Source organism: Hypanus sabinus, chromosome 28 (assembly GCF_030144855.1).
Source record: "Hypanus sabinus isolate sHypSab1 chromosome 28, sHypSab1.hap1, whole genome shotgun sequence".
In the NCBI taxonomy this organism is placed as follows: Eukaryota; Metazoa; Chordata; class Chondrichthyes; order Myliobatiformes; family Dasyatidae; genus Hypanus; species Hypanus sabinus.
In genome coordinates, this window is record NC_082733.1 from 15,712,729 (window position 1) to 15,733,307 (window position 20,579).

General features: G+C 39.4%; 1 protein-coding gene across 1 annotated transcript in view; it reads right to left on the reverse strand.

Annotated features, from left to right (window-relative positions):
• Window positions 1–20,579, reverse strand: part of adamtsl3 (ADAMTS-like 3) — a 740,135-nt gene that overhangs the window by 650,488 nt on the left and 69,068 nt on the right. Inside the window, exon 3 of the mRNA XM_059952647.1 lies at window positions 10,782–10,901. Coding sequence (XP_059808630.1) covers window positions 10,782–10,901 — 120 coding nt within the window. The remainder of the gene's footprint in view (window positions 1–10,781; window positions 10,902–20,579) is intronic.

Consider the following 20,579-nt stretch of genomic DNA (forward strand, 5'->3'; position numbering starts at 1 on the left):
TAATACAGAAAATGGTCCACTGACCTTCATTGCTACAGGATTTTAGGAGTTAAGACATCTTATTACGATTATATGGGGTCCTAATGAGATGTCAACAGGAATATTGTATACAGATCAGACCTTCCGGCCCAATAATTATTTGTGATAGATGAAGTGCAATGAAAGCTCCCCAGATTTATACCTGAGATGGTTGGTTTGTCCCATTAAGGATAAATAGACTGGGCCTTTACCCTCAGTGTTTAGAAAATTGCAGACCACAGCATTTTAACAAATGTAAGTTCCATAGAATCAGAATTATTTCATTATTGCTTTGCACCAGTAGTACAGTGCAAAGACATAAAAGTTATAATACATCAAAAATAAATTGTGCAAAAAATAGGAATAACATGGTAGTACTCATGATGGGCTGTTTGGGAGTCTGATGGCAGAGTGGAAAAATTTATTCATCAAATACTGAGGCTCCTGTACTTCCTCCCTGACAGTATTAGAAAGGGTATGTCGCAGATGATGAGGGTCCTTAGTGATGGATGCCACTTTTTTAGGGTACTACCTGTTGAAGTCTAAAAGCCATTACATGTTTTGTAATCCTGTACATCGGAGCCTCTGTAACAAGCTATGATACAACCAGTCGGAATGCTCAACATCATACATTTATAGAGATCTGCAAGAGTCTTTGATGACATACCAAATCTCCTCAAACTCCTAAGGAAGTAGAGCTATTGGCACCAAGAGTGGGTTTGGGATAGATCAAGACAGGATAGATGCAAGAAGGATATTTCCCTTGACAATTATGTGTCTCAGATCTGGAGTCAGTCTTAAAAAGGGGACAGCCTTTCAGACTGAAATGAGAAGATATTTCTTTGGTCAGTGGTGGAACTTTGGAATTTGGGGCTCAGTGGCTGAATGGATTCAATATGCAGATTGATAGATTTTTTGGATGTCTGGGGAAGGAAAGGCTATAGGTCATGCACAAAATTGGCCAGTGGTATGGCATCTGCATCAGACTTTGAGGGGTGGATTCGAATCAGCTAGCTCCTTGCACACTTTCCATCCATGCTGGGTGAACTAGCAACTCAGCCTTGAAAAAAATATGAAAAAAATTTGCTAAAGGAATGACAAGGTCGCCCCCCCCCCCCCCCCCCACTGCACCACAAGGTGCAGAAAGGAACACCAACAACATCAATGTAAAATTGGTACAGAGGTAAAAGGTGAGCTAGAATCTCAGTGATTAGTGGAGAAGACACTGTGGACAGAATGATGCTCTCCTGCTTGTTTCTTACACATCTTCAGAGAATTCAAAAAACTTCCAAGCATATTTGAAATCAACAAATTCATGATCCAAACCAAAGAGCCTTTGCTCATGATCCTCTCCCTTTCCGGTTCCCCTTTGGGCACAATGGGTAAAGTTTGACTGGCCCTGCCGGTTAGATTTGTGTTAGCAGGTGGATATCACTGGCAGTAAACCTGGGCCAGATCCATTGGATCAACATCATTGCACCATAATTGGGACGGAATTAGAGATCAACCACATTTTATGAAAGGAAGAAAAGATGGTGAGGATGTGACGGGTGACAAGGTAGCGTATATAAACAATAATTAATAGTTGATAGCGTACAGTGTAGGAAAGTGCATGGTCGTGCACTCTGACAGAAGGGATCAAGGTGCAGGCTATGATCCAAACAGGAAGTGAATTCAGCAATCTGAGGTGCAAAGAGATTTGTGAGTTCTAGAACAGGAATAGTTGGCAGGTTGAAAGTTAACTTGCAGGTTGAGTTAGCAATAAGGACAGCAAATGCAGTGCTAGCATTCAAGTAAAGCTGAGGCTTGAAAAGGCATTGGGCAGGCTGCACTTGGGGCATTTTGAGCAGTTTTGGACCCGTTATCTAAGAATGAATGTGGAGCATTGGAAATGGTCCTAAGGAGGTTCACGAGAATAATTACAGGAGCGAAAGGGTAAACGTAAGAAGTGCATTTTGTTGGCTTTTGGCCTGTCCTCACTGGTTTAGAAGAATGAGGGGATATCTCATTGAAACCTATCGAATATCGAAAAGCCTAGACAGAGTGGATGTGCAGGATGTTTCTTACAGGGAGGAGTGTAGCACCAAAGAGCACAGCCTCAGAATAGAAGGATGTCCCTTCAGAACAACGATGTACGGTAATTTCATTTGCCAGAAAGTGGTGAATCTGTGGAATTCATTGCCACAGACAGCTAAGGAGGCTGAGTCACTGTGTATTTTTAAAGCAGAAGTTGATAGGTTCTTGATTAGTAAGTGTCAGTGGTTTTGGGGAGAAAGGAGGAGAATGGGGTTGAGATTTTTAAAAAAAATCAGCCATGATGAAATGGCACAGCAGACTTGATAAGCTGAATAGCCTAATACTGCTCCTACATCTTACAGTTTAGTTGGGATTTATTCATCATTAAGTTCAGGTGATTCAGTAGCTTCAATTAATTATTCAACCTCTCCGATTTTCTCCACTTTCAGGCCAATCTTTTGTAACTTGGTCACTCCTTCTCCAGCTCATTTCACCTTAGCCTGTTATTTGCCTTCTTAGTTAATTTCTCCTGTATTCAAACCTCAATACGGACTTACCCTGTGATTCTCTCCCCTCCATTTGTTCTGCCTTTTAAAAGTTGTTTTAACTTCTAACTTTTTCCATAGTGCAATGAAAAGTCATCAGGCTGAGGCATTAATTCTGTTTCTCTCACAGATACCATCTGGCATGTTGACTACTTCCTTTATTTATTTCAAACCCACAGCATCTGCAGCATTTTTCTGTTATGTAACTGGTCTTAACATGTCCTTCTATATTATTGGCCATCCAGGAAACTATACGCTTAAATTCTTGAAAATCTACAGATGCTGGAAATATTGAGCAACACACACAAAATGATGGAGAAACTCAACAAGTCAAACGTCATCTATGAAGGGGAACAAAGAGTCGATGATTCAGGCCAAGACTTTTCATCAGAACTGATGAAGTCCAACTGGGGATCTCATGAGTGTGAGCAATCACTATAAGATAGAAAAGTTCGAGCAGTTATACATCACATTTTGTTTTTAACAAACCCACGGTCACTAATAAATCAACCCTTGTCTTTAATCCCCACTCAAAAGAAAATTATCACTTTGAAGACAACATTTGGCATATCCAAAATATCAGGATTTCAAAGAAAGAATTCCTGCTCCTAGACTATGTTGTGAATTCCATACATTGTCTTATGACACGAGATATTCAGCCCATTAAATCTATTGTGGCTTAAGGATCATTTCATTTCCCATATTAACTCCCAACAGCTTGTTCTCAGTGTTTACAAACCATCGCCACACAAGGGGCAACTCACAGCAACTGTTAGCAACCTAGCCTTGCTACCTAATCTTTAATTTATCTACCTACAAATATTCAGTATGTGATTTGCTTTGTACAGTAGGCAAATATATAACTTTTTTTCCAGAAAATTGCATTAATAAAATTTTAGTCTCTACTGACATAGCATCTGTATCTTATTCACTGCTTCCTGTGATACATGCATCACTTACAAGAGGAAACCAATGTTCATTAGTCTGATTCCCAATTCACAATTGAGGTTTAACCAATACAAGCATAAATGCCAGCTTCCCTCTTCCGTTAAATTAAAGTTACAGGAAGTTCTTCATTTTGTTCCTCTCCTGAAATTGTAGGTTTCATATATCAGAACTCCATGCAGGATACCTCTAGTGAAATTTGATGGAAATGTTGACAACTTAAGTTAAAATAATCATATATATTCAAAAATAAGCATGGCAAACCAAGGAAAGGCAAGAGGGAAGTAATCTTATTTAACTAGCTGCATTATAGAAAGGGAAAAAAATTACAATAGCAAAAGGTATTTCCTGAACTCTATCTCAAATTAAACATGCATCATTAGGTGCCATGCATAATCGCAATAATTGTACTCTTCTTATCAAAAGTATACCTCATAGAATAATTGCGTTCCTTGTTTTAAGAATTGGCAGCAAACAAAATTGCAACCAAGGACCAATATCATGACCCATGCTTAAATTAAGTCAATTACATTCATATTTTCACTGCCATAGCACAGAATGTCATGTAAAAATGCAGTCTACCACAGATTTTCCAAGATAGCAAATGTTGTTCAGAATTAAATAAAATTATAGTAAACTATTTTGAAAATTACTTACAGTGAATTTAGTTATAAAATATCATGAGAACATTATATCAGTGATACTCTGATAGCACCATGTACATCTACACAAATGATCTGAAGGTTAATAGAGCAGGACATTCAAAACTATTTTTTAATATTTGAACAATCGAGTGCATTTAATGCAACACGAGTGAATCTGCAGATGCCGGAAATAAATAAAAAACACAAAATGCTGGCAGAACTCAGCAGGCCAGACAGCATCTATGGGAGGAGGTAATAATGACGTTTCAGGCCGAAACCCTTCATCAGGAGAGAAGTAACATGGGATGGTCAAGGGGGGATAAGAAGTGGAGGGAGGGATAAAGTAGAGAGCTGGGAAGTGATAGGCTGGAGGGAAATGGGCTAGGGGGAAGTTGGAGAATTATGGGAAATAAAAGAGAAAGAAAGGTAGGGCTGGGGGGAGAGATTATAGTGAGGGGGGAAAAAGAGAGAGAAAGAGAACCAGACTAAAATAATAGATAGGGATGGGGGTAAGGGTGGGGGGCAGGGGTATCAACGGAGATCAGTGAGTTGGATGTTCATGCCGGCAGGAAGGAGGCTACCTAGGTGGGAGATAAGGTATTGCTCCATCGACCTGCGTGTGGCCTCATCTTGACGGTAGAGGAGGCCATGGACAGACATGTCGGAGTGGGAGTGGTCTGTGGAATTGAAGTGTGTGGCCACAGGGAGATCCCGCCACTGCTGGAGGACTGAGCGCCGGTGTTCGGCAAAACGGTCTCCCAGTCTGTGGCGGGTCTCCCCAATGTATAAATGGCCACATCGGGAGTACCAGATACAGTATATCACTTTAATGACTTTTATTACAAACACAGCCATACTGATGAAGTTTTTTTTTGTTCCTGGGACAATCAACTTGAAGACCAGCTGAAGTTTAAACTCCAGAATGAATTCCTAGAACAATCTGCATTTGATAGTTAAGGCCCTAACTTTATGAATAGTTTTAGAGAAAATATTCTTGATCATCAAATCCCATCTTCTATCAAAGGCATTACTGCACAAACATTGATTCTGTGCTTTCAGGATTATACCTGAATGTTTTCTATTTTGGTTACTGAGCACTGTGCAACAATTTAACAGTCATCATCTATATCCACAGGTAGTTCCCATGGCGCACTTGACCCAGTCTAAGGAAGAAGATAATGATGCATTTACACCAAATATCAAGACCTCTATAGCTACTGCACAAAGCAGTAAGCCATGAACGATCTCAAACCATTTCAAAGTAATGTTAGAGAAAAGTAAACACTGATTAGATCAAGTCCTTTAAGATTTTGCCACATATCCTGCCAAAGCTCTAATCACTGCTGTTCGGCAACACTATAAACTCTTCGGCCACTTGGCGCTAAAATAGATTTTGTTGTTTGTATTCTCCCTTGTAAACATTGTGCATAATTTAAGTTTAATATTTCTTTCTTTCTTATGAATGCTGTTTATACGCTGCTATGTGCCTGTGATGCTGCTGTAAGTTTTTCACTGCACCTGTGCAGACTGGGACACGTGCATATGACAATCAACTCGACCTTGACTCTGGTTGCTGAACTAACTACAGGTTTCCCCCGCAATCCAAAGGTAGAGCATTCCCATGAAACCGTTTGTAAACCGAAATGTCGTAAATCGAAGAAGCAATTACCATTAATTTATATGGGAAAAATCTTTGATCGTTCCCAGACCCCAAAAAATAACCTAGCAAATCAAAGCAAATAACACATGAAACCTAAAATAACACTAACATATAGTAAAAGCAGGAAAGATATGATAAATTTACACCCTATATAAAGTAGAAATATTGTAGGTACGGTGTTGTTTCACTTATCAAAGTCGGGAAGGCAGCAAGACAAAAGCGATTTGGAGAAAAAAATTGGCACGTACACGCAAACATACGCACATACGTTCGCACGTACACGCATGCGCAAACAACTGCCCATACAAGGCTTCACGGTCATTGTAGTCTTTCTCGGGGTAAACACACGTATAAAGCGGGCGTCTTTTTTTCATAAAAGCGAAAATCCTCTTTGGTTAGCGAAAACAGGTTCTAATGTAAGTCTTTCGTAACAGCGAGCTGTCTTAAGTAGAGCGTTCGAAAAGCTGGGGGGCACCTGTAATCGGTCAGAAATATTTCAGAGAACTAGCTGCTGTAATTGCAGGTTGAATATTTAGAATTATTTAACAGTTTTGAGATTATAACTAAGATTGTTTTATTGGCCAGAGTGTTCTAACATTGTAACGGATTTTTTTTTTTATTTACGTGGGGACACTTTGTATTCTGCCTTACTAGAAACAACAGAATGAATTAAGATAAATGGTACGCTTCTCCAGGCTGTAATTTTATATCAAAATTCATGTTGGAGATGTTTGTTTTAATGAGCTTTGAACAGTAAGTAAGTTTAACTGGTCTGCAGCTTTCAGTTGAAGGAAAGAATTTTGTGGGTCAAGCTTGGATAGTTAAATTGAAATAGAAGAGTGGTGATTAACAGTCACTTAACTTAACAGTGATTATGTCACTTAACAGTGGTTGTCTTGTACATATTAGTTTTAACTAATTTCCAAAAGCTTGAGTATGACACAGCTAATAGTTAACTGAATTTGACTGATTTGAACAAAAAAGCCTTAAAACACAGAGCTTCTCATTTGGAATGTCTGAAGGTAGCAGGGAGGGGAATTTTGAACAAGCTGTCCTCCTTCTAATCACATGGAGCATCACAGGCACAAATAGAAGGCTGGCAGCTTCAGAGAAGAGTACAGTTCAGTCATAAATAGGTATTCAACACCTTAGTCACTTACCCCCTCCCTAACCCACCCAGTCTGCACATCAACCTCTGCTCAGCTAAAAAAAAGACTTCAGCTCTTATAAGAACTTGTCAGTAGAATCACAAAACTAAGTGTTCTTACAACTTGCACAGTAATATTGTTCTAGAAAACCATTCAAACAAAAAATGATCCTATTCACAGGTTTCTCAATGCAATAAAACTGGCAATTTAAGAAACATTATCATTATGTTTTACAGATTTTGAACTGACGGCTACTGAATATAAGGTTGTATTTTATGAAGCAATTTTGAAACACGAAGTTGAAACATCTTCAGAAGAATAGAAACAAAGATGAGAAAAGCTGAAGGTGCTGGAAATCCAAGTATCACAGACAAAATAATGGAGGAACTCAGCAGGCCAGGCAGCATCTGTGGTAAGGAGTGAACCGTTGAGGCTTTAGGCCGAGACCCTTCATCAGGACTGGGGAAAAAAACAGGTTGAGAAGTTAGAGCAAGAAGGTGTGGGAAGGGGGAGGAAGAAATGCAAGGTGGTAGGTGATGGGTGAAATTGGGAGAGGGAAGGGTGAATTAAAGAGCTGGGAAGTTGATTGGTGAAAGAGATATAGGACTAGAGATGGGGGAATCTGACAGGAGAGGGCAGAAGACCAAAGAAGGAAAGGAAGCACCAGAGAAAGGTGATGGGCCAGTGAGTAGATAAGGTGAGAAGGGGAAAATGGGTACGGGAATGGTGAAGGGGGAAATGTGCAATGACTGTAATTTTGAGAAACTTATGTTCATGCCATCAGGTTGGAGGCTACCCAGACAGAATACAAGGTGTTGCTCCTTCAACTCATCACAGCAGTACAGCAGACCATAGACTGACATATCGGAATGGGAATGGGAAGTAGAATTGAAGTGCACTGCCACCAGAAAATCCTGCTTTTTCCGGAGGAAGAAGCATAGGTGTTTGGCAAAGTGGTATCCCAATCTATGTTGAGGCTTAGCAATATACAGGAGGCCACACCGGGGGCACTGGATAGAGTAGATGACTTCACAGACTCACAGGTGAACTGTCGCCTCACCTGGCTGGACTGCTTGGGGCCCGGAATGGTAGTGAGGGAGGAGATGTAGGGGCAGGTATGGCACTTGTTCCTCCTGCAAGGGTAAGTACCAGCAGGGAGATCAGTGGGGAGGGACGAATGGACAATGAAGCCACACAGGGAGCGATTTCTGTGGAAAGCAGAAAGTGGGTGAAGGGAGGGTTAGTAAGTGAAAGATGTGCTTGGTGGTGGGATCCCGTTGAGATGGCAGGAGCTACGGAGAAATTATGTGCTGGATGTGGAAGCTACTGGGGTGGTAGGTGAGGACAAAAGGAACCCTATTCCTGGTGGGGTGGCAGGAGGATAGGATAAGGGCAGACATGTATGAAATGGAAGTGATGCAGGAGAGGGTCCCTTCCAACCTGATGGCATGAACACTGATTTCACAAACTTAAGATAATTGCCCCACCCCCTTCACCATTCCCCATTTCTGTTTCCCTCTCTCACCTTCTCTGCCCATCACCTCCCTCTGGTGCTTCTCCCCCTTCCTTTACTTCCATGGTCTTCTGCCTTCTCCTATCAGATTCCCCCTTCCCCAACCCTTTACCTATTTTACCTACCAGCTTCCCAACTCTTTACTACACCCTTTACCCTCTCCTAATTTCACCTATCACCTACCACCTTGTTCTTCTTCCTCAACCTCCCCCACCTTCTTGTTCTAACTTCCCACCTTCTTTTTCTAGTCCTGATGAAGGGTCTTTGCCTGAAACATCAACTGTTTACACTTTTCCATAGATGTTTAGTTCCTCCAACATCTCGAGTGTGTTGCTGAAAAGAACAGAAATCACCTACAAATGCTTCAAAACCTTTATAGTCACCTTCCTGTCAACCATACTAAACACTTATAAGCCAGTTGAAGCATTTAGCCAGTTCAGAACACAATGGGGCATTCATTGGCTGGTATAGGACAGTCATTCAAATTGTTGGTTAGGCTAAACTTGGAACATCCCGTGCAGTTCTGTTTGCCACACTAGAGTATCCTCTAGAAATGAAGCAGGGGGAGTACAGTAAAGATTCATGGGATTGTTGCCAAGATTGGAAGACTTGAGTTAAATGGAGTGACTGGATAGAGTATGTCTGTTTTCCCTGGAGTGACGGGCAACCATATAGAGGTTTGTTAAATCATGAAGGACATGGAGAGGCTATATAGTCACAGACTGAATCAGGAGAGCATCAGTTTATGGTCAGAGAGGAAAGATTAAAAGGAGATCTGAGGGACAAATTTCACACAAAATGAGATAACTACATGGAACAAACTGCTGGAGGTGGTGGTAGAGGTGTGTACAATTACAATGTTTAGAAGACGTCTGTGCAGGTACATGAATAGGAAAGGGGGAATAAGGGCCAAATGCAGGCAAATGTGATTAGCAAGATGGGCATCTTGGTCACCATAAATAAGATCAACTAAAAGGCTACTTACATGGTGTAAAACTCAATGAATTTATGAAGCGATTAAAAGAAAAGTAAACCGATGACATAGTCAAACTGTTTGGGAACTTTTCAAGTGAAACCTACTTTTTCTTGGTCTTTTTTCCCCCTCAGGCTATCAAGCACCTTACAATGCTGATAAAAAAAATCTTTGTGAAAACTCCTGAACAGAAAGCTGCATGAATACCTACCTTTCATCTCTGATTAAGAGCAAGACAAACACATTTCAGACTAATAATGGATCCAAACATTTTCCATTAATATTTCCATACATCAATATAAAATAAACTACGAATCATTTATTTTAGGCTGTATCAAATTCAGGCAATTATCGATTAATTTTTGAACTGTAAGATGCCTTCAATACTCATATACATTTACAAGCTCAAAAGATACTAGTATTTGTAAACATCATAATGGTGGCAATTTAATTGCCTTTCAGAGACCAAGACTTCTGATTCTGCTCACGGATGAACACATATTACAGATTTACTAGCTTGTTCCACAAGTCTGTTACTGCTTCCTCTTTTTTTTTCTCACCTGGTGTCTCAATACATTGGCGACAACAACTAAGCAAAGACCAGGGTAAAGAATGTATACAAAAGCCATTTTGTTAGCTAGTTCTCATTTGCTTAGATACTTATTGCTTGCATCATATAAAACTCAATTCAGCCAATCACAGAAAAGATCTATTTGCCTTTGATATCATACAAGTCAATAGAAATTACAATTTGAGCAAAGAGAAACAGAATTACTTAATTTTGACAATTCATCCATATTTCTCACTGCAATGGAAAACACAGTTCCAACAGCTACAATTTTTACATAAGTATGTTTAAGAGAACAGTCTGGAAGGTTCTCTTTTAATACAGGTTAAAGAAAGCAATAGATTTGTACCCTTACTTATTGAAAATACCATTAAAATGAGCAAACTTCATGAATTCTTAAAGGGTACGTATGCATTTATGAAGAGATTATGAACTGAGTAATACATTAACAAAATAGGTAGCATCTGAATTAATCTGTAAAGAAATGGTTCTGATTTTAAGACTTTAATTCTTTAAAACAATTCTACAACAAATTGGTTCAAGCGTTGTGTCCAGATGGCATTAACGTTTTCTCCCTTTGGAAAAAGTAATGAAGAATATTAAATACGTATGTAAGTTAAACTAAATTGTGTACATGTGATGATCAAAGAAGTTTGGGGGAGTTTATAATTATTTGTTTAATTGCAGATCTGGCTTCTATCGAGCTGCTCTTTGGTGATATATACTACTTTTCAGAAATCCTTGCACTGACCTGATCATCGTAGCGGTAAGTCAGAACCTGTTCTCCTGCTGTATCTTCTAAAAAGCTCCCTTGCGGAGAAAGTGCAAATTCAGGAAGGAAGTAGACATTCTGTGATTGTTCCCCATTTCCCTAGAAAAGAAAATCAAAGAATATGCATAACGTTGTTCCTCCACTACAGGAACTGCATATGAACAAAGACTATTAAACTGATTTTATTCTAATAGCTCCAATTTTCCAGTGACTTCAAACTAATTTCACTAGATATAATCCATCATTTTTGGCATGATTTCCTCTTTGGAGTTACTTGAAATTAAAGATAGGTGGTCAATCATACCACCAGAAATTAGAAGAGCTCACATTGACAGCATAATACAAAACAAGTTTCAACCACACAACTTAATAGTTTATTGAATATTATTGCTGAGAAATTACTGTTTTGATTATTAGTGAGCTAACATTTAACTTGCTTGAGGCAAACCTAGCTACCTCAATCATGGCTCACTACATATACTCTTGCCTTAGAATCCAAAAAGGTGATTTTGAATTCTCTATAAAGATGTACATTTAAGCTAGCCTGAAATACAGGGTTGATAGATGTGATACTGTTTGTTTTAATGAAATGCTATAGTATCCCAGCCTGCAATCTAAAACAGACATTAAAAATAGATATTTTTTAAAGTTGGCACATTAAATCATCCTGATTTCTGACTTTTCTTGTTCTAATAAAGAGATAAAAGTTTTACACAATAACTTGGCTTCCCTCTCTCCAGATACTGCCTGAATTGAGGAGTACTTCCAGCTATTCCTGCTTTTAAGTTTTCCCAGTGTCCAGACAAATATTTAATTCTAACCAACACTACTTAAAATAGATTATCTGGTCATTGTCTCATTTCTGTCTGCATGACTTGGCTTTGCACAAGCTGGCTGCTACTTTTAATACGTTGCCACTGTAACTACAATTCAAAAGTACTTCATCAGCTTGAAGTTCTTTGCGATGTATTAAACAGGGGTGAAAGGCAAAATTTTAATGTAATTTTGTTTTTCTCTGTTTTAATCAAAGAATCAATCACTTTACTTGCTTGTAACACAGGAGGAAGTCAATACTTCCCCAGTCTCCCTTCCATCTCCTTATTCCCCGCTCCCCTGCAGTATCTTCCCTGTTACATGCACAGCAGCTCCCTTTTGATTCATTTTGTCGCTAAGCTTCATTGGGGGTACTTTACAACCGTTAGTTAATTTATGGACGCACGTCTTGGGACATGGGAAGAAACTGAATGAAATCCACATGTTCACAGAGAGAACATACAGCTCCACACACACAGCACCTAAAGTCGGGATCAAACCTAAGTGATGGAGTTGTGATGCAGGAGCACTCATTGCACACCATGTTACCCAACAGCCATGCTAAAGATGTCTAAGAACTGTCAAGTATTTACTCAAATCATCATTCCAGGATACGCTGGTTTACTGCTGTTTCACTGCACAGATTTACTTTTGCTGACACAAGTATTTCACATATCGACTTATCCTCAGGGTTAGGCAGGGTTTAAGGGTTGGCACAACAGTGTGGGCTGAATGGCCTGTAATGTGTGTGCTGTATTGTTCTTTGTTCTCAGCTGACCAATTCCTTGACCACAGTAACAATCACATCAAAGGCTTCCCAGAAAAGAGTATTATCTCTATATTGCCAGGCATCAAGTTATGTAAATAAAATTGAGAAATTTCAGGGGTAGGTACTCAAAGTTTTAGATTGCATACTTCAATTTTTCCAGCAATTATAAAAGATATAGCAAATTCTGAAAAGCTATCACACAGGTGATTTGGACCTAATCTATCTGCAAGGATAAGGTTGGACACCAGTTTAATTCATTGCCTGATTCTACTCCTCACAGAAATCAGCAACTATAAAACGGGGTGAGGCATACAACAGTATGCCAGTGTTTGCTGTTAGTTTTACAGCAGACTGGTTAAGTTCAGCTTCCCCCAGCGCCTGCAAATCATAAACAAAGACATATTTTTAGTGCAGATCCCAAATCAGAATTGGATGGTTATTGTTTCATAAATACAGCAACTTCTGGTGAAATGGAATCAGATGATAATAATAGTAATACAACAGCAACAATATTCTCTTTTAGGAACCAGAAGTGATGAGAACTAAGCAGTTTAACTTTGACTTTCCTTATTTCAAGATTTAAGGTTCAAAGGTACATTTATTATCAAAATATGTATGTCATATACAACTCTGAGATTCCTCTCCGGACAATCATGAAACAAAGAAAACTATGGAAGCCATTCAAAGAAAAACATCAACTCCCCCATACACAAAAAAAAATTGTGCAAAATGCAACAAAAACATCAAGCCCATCCACTTCCCCCATTAGATTTAGCAGGCTAGAACTATGTTCATTGGAGTGTAGGAGAATGAGGGATGATCTTGTAAAGGCATGTAAATTCATGAGGAGGCATAGGTAGGGGAAATAGACAGTCTTTTTCCCTACGGGAAAGGAACCACAAACTAGAGAGCACAGGTTTAAGATGAGAGCAGAAAGATTTAAAGAGAGACCTGTAGGGCAACTTCTTCACACAGAGAGTAGTGCAAGTATGGAACTATCTGCCGGGGAAGTAGCAGAGACCTGGATGTTAACAACATGTAAAAGATACTTTGGCAGGTACATGGATAGGAAAGGTTTAGAGGGATACGGATCAAATTCAGGCAAATAGGAACAGCTTCAATGGGCATCTTGGTTGGTTTGTACCAGTTGAACTGAAGAGCCTGTTTATGACTCTACTGCTCCATAGCAAAGACTTTCTGATTCAATGGAATCAGCTCTAATTTTAAGGTTATGCCCTCATCACCAGCCAGAGATAATACACAATCACAATCTTCTATTATTTCACTATTTAATTAGTTTGCATTTTAGCATCAATTCTGATTCACTCTGAGCTCAGAATCTTTGCTGCAGTGCCAGAATTGGGTTGAATCTGTGCAGTTACACCTCTTTGTGTCTCAGCCCCATTAAAACAAATGTCAGCCTTCCATTAACCTACTTAATTTCTCATTATACCTGTCCACAATTGGCAAGTGATTTCTGTATTTGTAGTTCTAAATCCATAGCCCTATTTACAGCATACAGTACACTAATCTCTCTCGAGTTGAAACTGAATGCTCTCACAGATTGTCTCATCGAATTCCATCTGCATAACATTGCCTGTTATTAATCAACATCCCGCCAGAACTTTCTGCTTACATCTCCACAAGCACTGCACTCCAAAGCACAGCATTGCAAGAAAACTTGGATATATGATTTTGGATTTCTTTGATCAAACCGTTTATAAAGATAATGGTTTCCAGTTAATAGGTCCATTAGTTAATCGGGGTAGTCGCATATTTAGGATAATCTTAAAGAACAAAAACTAATCAAGAAAATAGCCTGGATTCTTTCTGTTTATTTGGGACACTATGCCGCAGAACTGGGACAGGAGAATGTTGCCAAACAGTTTCTAACAGTCACGTGCACTTATGAGGCTGGGAGACACTACATTGTGCTTTGAGTGAACAATTTTAAATAGTGTCAATTTGACTGTCTTTGTGTTCAAAAAGCTGTGATTGTGTCACTGATAGTTGATGAGAAATAAGCAGCAAGACAATTCAGAAACGTTTTGCTCATTGTGGTTTCAAGGGAGATGCAAGAAACAGCTGGAAGTGAAAAGAAGTTGGGAACTATGATGCATTTGAAGTATCGACAACATTTTGAACGTTACAATGAAAATGAAAATTTAGAGGATGCAATTATCGACAGCATTGTATTAAGGAAGTCCATTATCTGCACTAGGCGAATGCGCTAGTTTTGTTCACTTGCAGTCAATTAAAAGAACACAGCAGCATACAATTGCACTTTGATAACTATTATGAACTAATACAGTTTTAGAGTACTGCAGTAATATTGGTAGTGCTCTAATTTGTTCTGTATTTTATTTAAATAAATAATTTGTTACTCAGTTAAAATTAGTTCGTGTTTTATATCTTTTTAAGTATTCCAATGAAACTTCAGGCAGCCACTTAATTCGGGCAAAATATACTGGTCCTGATGAGACCCAATTATCTGGAAACCACTGTATAATGACTGTGGTGATCCCAGTACAGCACTCTGGGGAGGCTACTAGTTACATCATGCCAACTTAAGTCCAAAACTGTCAACCCTACTCTTCATCTGCTGCTTCCTGCCAAGCCTATCAGGTCTTCTCTAACTCTCAATATTGCAGTCTCTCAATATTGTTAACAATTGAGTCTTCCCAATTCCTTCTGGAAGCCCACAGAAATCACAGCAGCACTCCCCCTCTCAACAATCATCCAAATACTGGCACTAAGTGTGTAAGCCAGACCCAGAATCAGCCTTGGGAATGGAATGCTTCATTCTTGAAGATACCTCCATCCTCATTACTTTCCAGTGGAGATCCCGAATGTATTAGTCACCTCCTCAAAACAAAAAAATACAACCAGATTTACAATCTGGACTCCGACTGATCATCTTATGAACCAATGCCTATATGCTTACTACGTTACAAAATCAATTCCTTAATTTTGGACAACAGAAACTTGATATTTTCCTCATCTAACACTCACAATCATAGCAAACACAGTAACATGGACAATGTACAGCAAGACCTAAATATAAATGCTATGCCTAAGCTTTAAAGTCTGGTTCCCAATGGCAGCACAAATAAAATAAAGCAAGAAGCCAGCCTGAAGAAGTAAAGACAAAAAGGAATTGCTCAAGAATATTTCAAGTTCTTTTGGATCCATATTGGCATTTTCTCAGCAAAGCTGTGATTACTCATTCAAATCCCTTTTGGTAGAAATACATTAAATAAAATTGTTATATATAAAAATCACATTTTGATTGGCAATGTAGTGAATAAGATCTTATTTCAGTCACTTTCAGTTATTTTGGCTTGAGATGGACATGGTGTGATATTCTGAAGAGCACCAGGATCTGGAAGAAACCTCTAAGAAAACAGACTGGCAAACTGCTACTGCAGAGCTACACTGCAGTCACTTGTACCAAACATGTGCTGAAGCAGTGGGCACCCATAGCACTGAGTGTACGTGGTTAAACTTCACTACATGATAAGCCCATTTGCGGCAGCCGATGATTGTTCTTGATCCACCTGAACTTTAATTACATCTTGCAAACAGTTAAATGAAAGCAGCAAATGCTGGAAATACTCAGACTAAGGAAAAATACAGATGCGGTAAATCTAAAGTTACAACATAACATGCCGGATATGTGCAGCTTGTCGAGGACCATCCTGATCTGCTGCATATCTCCAGCATTCTTTTTTGTTTCAGTCAGTGGAAACAATCAGAACATTGGGCAGCATCTAGGAAGAGAGAAAAAGTGTTATCATTTCAGCTCAGTGACCTAGCATCAGCACTATATAAAGAATGTTGCAGGGAAAATAAGTTATTTTGCAAAGGGGAGAACTATGTGGACTTCGGCATCTCACACAAAAGAGGAAGAGATTCAAGCAGTGGTCAAAGCCTCCTGAAATTCACGTTAACACACACTCTGACCTCTGGGAAGCTCTGATCCATGACCACTCAGGTGGACTGTTCCAGACATTATCTAGAACCTAGAGGCCATGCATCATCAAAGTCAATTTTCTTTATTACCAAAGTACATACATGTCACCATATACAACCCTGAGATTCATCTTCCTGCGGCCATACTCAGCAAATCTATAGAATAGCAACTATAACAGGATCAATGGAAGATCAGCCAGAGCGCAGAAGACAACAAACAGTGCAAATACATAAGAGATACTGATATGTATTTAATATTTAAGTAATCGTATGTGTGTGTGTATGTATTGATTAAGCATTATTGCTCCTTTAAATGATTCATTGCATGTTATATGCATAAATATGTGAATTATATATGCTATCATATTACCACACCTAAAGTAAACTCAAAATTGGATCAGCTTTTGGACTCCCTTATCTTCCTTTGAATTAGTTTTAATGCTTTGAAGTTACAAAACATAACAGATAAGAGTGGACCACTGCCCAGACTACCGTACCATATCACACCCTTAACCCCATCATGCACCTCTTACACCACATGTTCAGAAGAGTCTGTACTTTCCTAGATATACATCACCACAGAAACACACAGTTGAAGCAATCTAGGGGTGCGTCTTGGAACAGGAGGCGAAAGATGCACAATAGGATGGAAGTTAGGGGGTAGGAGGGAGCTCTGCAATTGCCGTTAAGTGTGAAAGTTACCTCAGAACCATTTTTTTTTGTTGGAATTCTGTTTAGGTTACAGAGGCCACTTGAAGTACAGTACGTGCCTCTTAAGCTTCAGTAAAATAGTGCAATTTAGGGGACATTCTTGGATAGGTCATACCACGAAAGGAAGTAATCTCTGAACCAATCCAGCTGAACATCTGGAAAAACATTTTAGAGCAACGCTTGGCTCAACAACCCATCGTGAGATTTACTTTAAGTAGGGTGGTTATAGTAAGTTTGGAACACTTGGTGGAAATCAGCTATATTCCTGGAAGGAACAGAAATAGTTTCAACTTTTGAAAATTCTACTCCAGAGGCCTTTTTATTTGGCTTTGTGCAATCAGAGAGCACTCGACCCAGCAACGGAACATAGTGGAAATTGTCACGTGCTACGTTCTGTTTTCTTGCCGTGTCAAATAACTTACTCAGTCCTACACTCCAATTTAAAAAGCTGCAGCCTGCGACCAAAGCCCATCTCCACTCCATCATGGAATCACAATGGCGGAAATTTATCTCCAAAATCACTTTTCTTAACCCTAAAAGATGTTTGAGCATTTTGGGAGACAGTAAAAGATTTAATGTAATGTGAAATCTATTAGTGACCTTTTTCAGGTTAAATCTTAATAGTCTCCATCTACTGGAGACATCATGGAATAAATTAGAAGTTCATTGACAGTTTTGGTGTCAAATTTTATTTGATTATGCTCTTGTGAATATTCTACAATGTTAAATGCATAACAACTTGCAATTATTGATTGATGAAGTGTGTGTCATCAAGAGACGTTACTTGGTTGATTTTAATTCTGCTGAAAAACACCACAAATGAACCGATTATCTCTAAAAGCCAACGAGAATCTCCCAACTTAGAAAGTTATTGATGATATGTTCCTATTTTTAGGAGAACCAGATGTCATGGAAATTGGCCGCCCAAGTGATTCACACCACCTAACGTACATTTAACTTTTCAAATAGAGAACAAATCCCAGCTGCAGTCAAGAATAAGTACTTTGTGACAGCATCAACATTAACTGATAATGACGGATCATCTTAGTGGGTGCAGGTCACAAGAAATGAACATCTCCAATAATGAGATTAATGATTGCATGCTGAATCTCTGTGGTTTGGAGTCATCTGTTTGCAATAGCAATAAATCAAGTGCTACAGCAACATAAGTACAAATAATAATCTGCATAAACCAGTCTGACAGTTTTACAAACTTTTCAAAAAGATAAATCTAGTCCCTCCAAGGATTTTCATATTACAAAAGAAAATCACTGGGTCAATTAATCCGTATTATTCCTGAGAATGACGCGCTTATTTTTTATCCAATTATATAATGTCTTCAAATCAACATCCTATCACAGTAATCTGGCACACTTGGTTGTTAGACCCACCTTGTCACTATAGATCCCAACTCTCTGTCTACATTCCTGCAGTTTAAAGCACATAAAATACTCAACATTTTCAAACTCATTCAGAAGGGGAAAAAGGTCCTCAACTCTCCTTTAATACAATCAGTTATTGTCAACAAAGTGATTCCCTTGTAAATAAAAACAAATCAGGAAGCAAGCTTAAATTCTCCCACCAATAATTTATGTATTTTGAAATTAAACAGAGAGCTAAAGTGTATGTCGATGCATACCAACAAATAAGTTCAAACTAGGTCACTCAGTTCCCAAAGCCTGTTCGGCTATTTAATAAAGTCACAGTTGATCTGATAGTAACTTCAACTTTAAATTCCCACCTATCCGCAGTAAATTATCAGCTCTTTATGCTCAAGTATCGACGAGCTCTTTCATAGAAATACTCAAAGACTTTACTTTCACTACACATAGAGGAACAGGGGTTCAAAGACTGAGAATCTGAGAAGAACAAACTTTGCCTCATCTGCCAGGGTTCTCCAGGGATTCTATACATTCCATTAAGTTCCATCTCCTCTAAAATCCAGTAAGTCCACTGCGGCTGTACAAAGCGCTGGTTAGGCTGCTTCAGGAGTGCCTCATTCACTTCTGGCTGCTGAATTAAAAGAAGGATGTGGAAGCTATGAAGAGAATGCAGTAGGGGCTTACCTGGATGCTGCCTGGATTAGGAGACACGTGCTACAAGGGGTGGTTGGACCAACTAGGGTTGTTTACTCTGTAGCGGGAGAAGCCGATGGGAGGCCTGATATAAGTTTGTAAAATTGTGCAAGTTATAAATAGAGGACACAGCTGGTACCTTTTACTCCAAGTTTAAAATATCTCATATTAAAGGGCATGTTTCTAAGATGAGCAGGGGGAATTCTACAGGAGATATGTGGGGCAATTTATTGAAACAAAGTGGCGGGTGCCTGAAGAGCACTGCCAGGGTCAGTGGTGGGAGAAAATAAAATATAAATATTTAATAGGCTCTTAGATAGGCATAGAATGGACAGAAGTAGGACAAGGTGTCATTCGCTAATTAGGTCGGCACACCATTGTGTAAGTGGTGAGGTGGAGCTATGCCTCTACCAAAGGGGACGTAGGGCGCTCATTCACTCCGCTATCCTGCAGGTCACCCTTGGGTTAGTTGTAGCACCCCTGATCAGGGTCACACGAAGCCACAGGAGCAGGTGGTGGATGGTCTTCTGAGCAGACAAGTCCTGGTTATGTGACCACTGATGCCAGGCAGACAACCTCTGAAGAGCCTTGGTAATGACTACAGTCACCCATCTTGTAAAGGCACTGCCCAGAAGGCGGCAATGGCAAACCACTTCTGTCGAAAACTTTGGCAAGAACAATCATGGTCTATATGCCTGTTTGTCACTGCTGGAGGTGGCACCGGGTCCCGATGCTCTTGAAGATGTCGAAATTCTGAGACTTATGGATTGGACTGTATTTCGTATCGACCTCTTTCAGTTCTCGTTTTTCTTCATGTTCTCGTTCATTCTTTCATTTTGCAGATTGGCGGGCTGGGGGCTTGAGTGATCTGTTGGTTTTTGTGTGAGGGGGGCTTGGGGGTGTTTGGGGTTTGCAAGTTTTTGTGTCTTTTTCTTGTGGGGGGGTGTAAGTGAAAACAACTACCTATAAATACTAGAATCTGATAAAGAAGGTGCTAATATGCACCAATATGGGAGATGAAAAAAGATGGATGCAGTGGTTAGTAGCAGGATGGATCCAACCCACTCTCTTTTTTGTACTAGCTACCTTCCCTCTCCACTTTGAATCATAAAGCAGAGTGCCAACAGAAAACATTGAAAATTCCTCTCCCACAGATGGTGCTCAACTCACTAAAATCCTTCAGCAATTTATTGCTTTATATTTATTGCTGAGTTAGACAATCAAGGCTGTGTTAGAAGGGCTACCCTTTAATCAGGACAGTGATCAAGATTTCAAAAGGCAGATAGATCTTCGCGATAGTTTCTCTGAATTGAGTGACCAATCAGCAAGAGACTGTGCGTAAGAAAAGCTACCGTTCAGTCAGGCCCACATTCAAGATTTAAAAAGCAGAGCTTTGCAGTAGTTTTCTCTGAGTTGGACAGTCAAAATCAGGCTGCA